The sequence below is a fragment of the Nasonia vitripennis genome, chromosome 1 (assembly GCF_009193385.2).
Source record: "Nasonia vitripennis strain AsymCx chromosome 1, Nvit_psr_1.1, whole genome shotgun sequence".
Lineage (NCBI taxonomy): Eukaryota > Metazoa > Arthropoda > Insecta > Hymenoptera > Pteromalidae > Nasonia > Nasonia vitripennis.
The window spans coordinates 34,352,299-34,358,474 of record NC_045757.1 but is presented as its reverse complement, the minus strand read 5'-3'; the positions used below and the strand labels follow the sequence as shown (position 1 = coordinate 34,358,474).

General features: G+C 53.4%; 1 protein-coding gene across 5 annotated transcripts in view; it reads right to left on the bottom strand.

Moving 5' to 3' along the window:
- Positions 1–2,355: 2,355 nt before the first annotated feature.
- LOC100187718 (B-cell CLL/lymphoma 11-like protein) overlaps positions 2,356–6,176 on the bottom strand; it is a 104,554-nt gene continuing 100,733 nt past the window's right edge. For 4 of the 5 annotated variants that reach the window (XM_031933500.2, XM_031933502.1, XM_032602167.1 and 1 more), the window contains one exon: positions 2,356–4,956. In XM_031933500.2, the coding sequence (XP_031789360.1) occupies positions 2,756–4,956 (2,201 nt within the window). In that variant the 3' untranslated portion in view covers positions 2,356–2,755. The remainder of the gene's footprint in view (positions 4,957–6,176) is intronic. The other variant, NM_001134390.1, reaches the window with a different exon arrangement.

The following is a 6,176-nucleotide window of genomic DNA, read 5'->3' as shown; positions in this document are numbered from 1 at the left end:
GTCGATTGGCCAATCGAACAACGCCGGCGGCGATAGCGACTCGCTTTTACATTTCGTTTTACACTATATGAATGTCAGCGAAGAAAATGATTTCTTTTCTTTATTTATAATTATATAACCCTATGGTCTTTTTATTTTTTTGTTTATTTCTTAGCTGGATCGTGTCTTTTTCGTGGGTGTGGGTGTACGTGTGTGGTTGTGGGGCAGGTGGTGTACAGGGAGGATAATAGGACGGGGGATGTTTGCGGGAACATGGGACAGTGCCATTATGTACAACGTCGTATAAACAGGGCCTGGCTCGTGTACGTATTTTCTGAATTATCTAACAAACTTTTAACTAGTTAACGAGACTTTTTACCTAAGGTCGTACACGACTAACACTGAAAACTATCTGATATGAGATTTTTTTTCTTCTTATGCATTCCACCACGCGCGAGCGCACATATCACTCTCTCACACACGCATCGTCGCATACCCACATATTATATATAATTTTTTTTCTCTTACTTTTCGCATTCGCTCCGCGTGTGGATTTATTACGACTTATTGCCTAAATCTTTTAGGAACAGTTCTCTTCGAAAACGCTTGCAACGACGAAAAAATATTCATAATAATAATAGTAATAATAATGATGATAATAATAATAATAATAATAAACACAAACAGCGGCACAGCGCGCTACAAAAAATGCAAAAAAAAAGGAACGCTTTATACGCGAACAAACCTCAGTCTTAGGCAAGGAAAACAGAATCTCGCGCAGATGCGAGTCGATTTGTCGTCCGGCGGCGATTTTCGAAGACGCGATGATTCGAATCGATCGCGTCTACGAAAATCGCGAACTGGTATGATGACGAGATTTTAATCTCCGATCGACGCTCGACTCGACGCGACGATAATACGTTTTTTCTAATAATAATGCTGGTGACGAGGTCGATACGAGATGTTTGGCGTGTGACGTATTACATAGTGTTGTCGTTTTCGGGCAATCTTCCTCTTATACAGAGACTTGGTAATTTTTTTTTTTTTTTGCCTTTGAAGAGCCAATCGAGCGACTGATGCGTTTTTTCATTTTTGTCCGGTGCAAACACCTTGTAACGACGGTAATATAGGTACGATAAACCTAGACAACTTTGGCATTTTTCGACTCCGGTCTCCGTCACTGGCGCTTATAACGTTCTCGGGGAGTAGGGGAAACAATAATTGGGAACAATCAACGATCGAACGAGGCCGGGGAAGGAAAAACAAGGATTTTCATCTTCGAATTTCGTGCGTAACAGAGAGGAGGGTAAGGTACGCGTAATAAGTAGCCGGTGACGGAGACGCGAGAGCGAGTTTAAGTACTTCATTTTTCGATGATCGATCGATCTCTTATACAATTTAGAACGGACTCTACGACACACCGGGTACGGAATCACAAATGTGAAAATTTTTGTTTTTTTGTCAAAATCTCGTTCTCGCTTGGCGTAGTACAGATAAATCACGCAGTATACGGCATCGATATACAAGCAATGAGAAATAGAATCAAAGACAATAATAATAATAATAATAATAATAATAATAATAATAATAATAATAATAATAATGACAGTAATCATTCGTGATAATGATCATAATAGCAATAATAATAATAATAATAATCATGATAATAGCAATGATAATAGCCATAGCAATAATTAATAATTGATATACAACTAATGTGTAATAATAGCAATAATAGTCGCACTTATACAATTATACAATACAATGTGTGTGTGTGTATATTTTAATAAAAATTATTATGATACAATGTTTCAGCCCCCGTATACGTTCTAGTCGAGTTGTGCGGCTTAATAAACTAGAGCGTATAGGCGTGTGTTCGTGTGTGTATTTATATATAAGCGAATGCCCAGATCTCGGCGGCCCGAAAAATTCGCCGAGCCGCGCGCGCGAAAAGGAGAGAAAGAGAGTTGAAGTATAGCCGAGGCCAAACGCGGGGCGTCGATCATCCGGCTCTATGTACAGGCGAGCGGGCGAGCGAGAGAGAGAGAGAGAGAGAGAGAGAGAGAGAGAGAGAGAGAGAGAGAGAGAGAGAGAGAGAGAGAGAGAAGACACATTAGACGAGTCGTCGGGAGGAGAAGCGCGAGTGAAAAGAATGAGAGAGAAAGAGAGCGTCGTCGCGATCGATCGCGCGGCGCGACGAGCTCGTGGTGTACAAAAAGTTTCCTAGCTCTCTTCTCTCGCAGTGACGTTGTTGTCGTTACACCGCGTGTACGTTACAAATAAATAATCTCGAATGCGGTCCTCTCTTTCTCGGCCTCGCTCGCGCGCTTTCCCCCCATATATTTATATATTTATATATAATATTTATATTCAATCATCTATATATATATATTCATCTTTATCGCTCTTCTCTCTCTCTCTCTCTATATATTATATATATATATATATATACTCAATAGTAGTAATAATAATAATTTTCGACTTTCGTACTCGTCCTCTCTCGTATTTGCAGTGTGTGTGTGTGTGCGTGTGTACGTAGACTGGCCGCGCGGCTGGGCGTACGACATGACTGGTAACCATCGTCGGACTGGCCTTCGTAGTCTCCCTTCATCAATCGTCTATACTGGCCTCCGCATCGTCGTCCGTCGTCGAGAGCGGTTCAGACTCTTTGAGCGGGCGCGGCAGATCAGCCGGTCTCTCGCAATTAGTAGACCGGATAGGGCGGCCTGTGTGGCCAGAGTGGCGGAATCGGCGGCAGGCTTCCCCCCGTCCAGGATCAGGTGTCCTTGGCGCTGACGGACGAGTCCTCGTCCTGACTGCTCGGATAGGGTATGCCGAGCTTCGGTCCCTGCTGCACCACGACGACGCACTTGCGCATGTGCTTCTCGAGGGTGCTCGGCACGGAGAAGGGCATCTCGCAGAAGCGGCACTTGTACGTGTCCTTGCCGTGCCTGCCGTGGGTCTTCATGTGCCTCGTGAGCTTGGAGCTCTGGGCGCAGGCGTAGGAGCAGAGCTCGCACTTGTAGGGCTTCTCGCCGGTGTGCGAGCGCCTGTGGACCGTGAGGTTCGAGCAGTTCTTGAATACCTTGCCGCAGTACTCGCAGGTGTCGTTGCGCCCGCTGCGCTCCTTCTTCAGCAGCGGACTGGGCAGTCCCTGGAGGGCCAGGCTGGCCGAGCTGCTCGCGGCCTTGCTGGCCTTGCGGAACTCGTTGCTCTCGAGGTAGTGCGGACTGGGCAGCCAGAGTCCGGCAAAGTCGGGACCGGCCGCGCGGCCGAAGCCCTGGCCGGAGAAGAGGTTGCCGGCGCTCGAGCTGTTGAAGTTGGTCGGCGAGAGGGTCGAGTCCTTCTCCTTGTTGTTGTTGAGCGAGTTGGCCAGGCTGGCCGTCGACTCGGCCTTGACGAAGCCGCCGACGCCGCCGACGCCGCCGACACCGCCGACGCTGCGGTGGTTCTCCTGCAGCGCCTGCCGGTACGCCTCCGAGTACTGGTCGATGTTGCTCAGGCCGAACTTCTCCATGAGGTCGCCCACGAGGCTGGCCTTGCTCTCGGCGCGCTCGGCCTCGCCGGGGTGGCCCTGAGTGGTCGACAGGTCCTCGGGCGTGTTCTCCTCGGCGTCGTCGGCCTCCTCGTCGCCGGCGCGCTTGCCGCCGACCTCGTTCTCATCCTCGAGGTCCATGTTCTCGTCGCAGCTGCTGTCGTCGTCGGGCACGGTCTCGACGCTGCCCTGGGGGCTCTGTGCGCCGCCGAGGCCGTCCCGGTGCTCCTTGCGCACGTGCTTCTTCAGCTCGGCGAAGCCGCTGAGCTCGGCCTCGCAGACGTCGCAGCGCACCGGCCGGCGGGCCTGCTCGGACTCGGCGCGCAGCTGCTCCTTGTGGCTCTTGCGGTGCACGATGAGGTTCGACTGGAAGCGGAACTTCTTGTCGCAGACGTCGCAGGTGTAGACGCAGCCCAGCTCGCCGGGCGCGCCGCCCTCGCCGATCATCGGCGGCGAGGTCTTGTCGCTGTCGGTGCTGTTGTTGTTGTTGTGGTGGTGGTGCCCGGCGAGCGGGCTCTGGCTGTAGCAGGGCGGCGAGCTCTCCTTCTGCGCGTGATGCTGCTGCTGGGGGCTGGCGCTGGAGGAGCCGGTGTTGATGCCGGCGGCGTTGGCCTGGAGCGCCGGGCTGGGGGGCTCGGGCTGGCTGGATGCGGTGGCGGCAGCCGAGGAGCTACCCCTGCCGCCGGAGCTGCTGACCGAAGCTGTGTTAGGAGCCGCGCCTAAGGACGGGTTAGCGAGGCTCCTTAGGCGCGCCGAGTAAAAATCCAGGTTCGCTTCGAGTTGGGCTGGCTGGCCGTGGCCGAGGCCTCGGGCGCCCGCGTGCGAGAGCTCCGCGAGGTTCGCGAGGTTGCGCGCGTTGTTGAGCGTGTCGAGGGAGCTGCGCATGAGGGGGTCGCCAAGGTTGAGGCCGTCGATGCCGCGCAGCGGGTCGCCGAGGTTCTGCAGGTTGCGCGTCGCGGTCTGCAGGTCCTGCAGGCCGCGGTAGCCGGCGAGGGGGTTGAGCGCGAGGAACTCGGGCCTGAACATGGGCGCGAAGCCGCGCTCGAGGTGCTGGGGCAGTCGCAGGAAGCTGTGCAGGGGGTCGCCCACGCCGAGGCCCGGCGCCGTCGCCGCCGAGGACTGGAGTCCGGGCTGCTGCTGCCGGTTGGAGGAGCTGCCGCTGCTGGACGTGCCGCCGGACGAGTTGGCGGCGGAGGAGCTGCCGGTCGACTTGCCGCTGAGGTTCAGGTGGTTCAGCGGGCTGAGGTGGTGCTGCTGCTGCTGTTGCTGAGGCTGCTGGCCGGAGATCGGCGTCGGCGTGGGCGGACTCGGCGCCGGCGTGTTGGCCGAGGAGCCGTTGGACGAGTAGAGCCGCGAGCCGTGGACCGTCTGCGCGTGCTGCAGCATCTCCCAGGCGGACGAGAGGCGCCGCGAGCACTGCGAGCACTGCAGCCACTTTGGTTCTGAAACAGGAGAGGGGAAGAAAAAAATTTAATGTTTTACTCTATGCTATTGCTCCCCAATGACCGGCAATGAAAGGCTCGTTATCGGTTTCAATTCGGAATTCAGCGCGCGCTGTGTGAAATTGCGGCAGCGAGGGAGAGGCCGCGCTCTCGGTAAAATATATAATATCCCCGACGACAGTCTGCTGCTACGGCGCGGGCATGTGCGGAGAGAAAGCTGGGGCGAAACTGACCCTTAACGACTTTTCTCTCTCTTTCTCTCTCTCTCCCGCGACGGGTTTTGAATTTCAATGTTTTTAATCCGGAATATCAGATTTTCAGCCATTTTTCACGCTCGCCTGCGCGGCCCCGGGATTTTTATTAATTCGAGAGAGAGAGAGAGAGAGAGAGAGAAAGAAAGAGCCCCCCTCCCCCTTTGTACGTAAGGCACCGCGTGCGCCTACCCTTCTCTCTCTCTCTCTCCGGATTTTTCAGCGCGAAGCATGACCTCGGAACGCACACACGAGCCGAATTTACGAGCGCGACGAATCTGCACGCCTGTAATCGGATGAATCGATAATCCGTATGCAGGACGTATTTTCCTAGCTCTAATAAATACGCGATTCACTCGGGAATCACTCAGGGGGCACAATGGTCTGCCGCTTCTTCTTCTCCTCTCTTTTTTTGTCTTCCGAGAAAGTAAGCGCGCTTCGAGTGCGACCCGTTAAGAAGCGGCGGAAAACTTTTTTTTTCAGACGGTTTGTAAGAGCCTTGGGGAGAGAGAGAGAAAGAGAGAGCGAGAGATTGCGAGCTTTTTCCAAAGTTGTCGCGAGACAAAGGCGCCGCTGCTATCGTCGTCGGGCTTAATTAAAAGACCATCTTTGATTCCGAACTTTTTCCCGCCGATCTAATACGCACTCGTGGATACACAAAGAAGAAGGAAGACGCATGGAAACGGGAAGCCGGGTGACGAGCCGCCGACGTATTGTTTCGCGCTCGGGGCGTCTCTGCACCCTTGTGTATAAATATACGCGCGGAAGTCGAAAATATTGCCGACTTCCCGGACTAGCTCCGGGCAGCCGGGAGGGCAGATAAGCAAGTGCCCGGACGCAGGCTATATAATAAAGGTGTATCGATTCGCGCGCTCTCGGCTTTTCATATGCAAACCTCGCGGGTGGCCATCCGTTAGGATTATTTTTCGCGCGCTCGCTCCTTTTTCTCTCTATCGCTCTCCTTTTTTT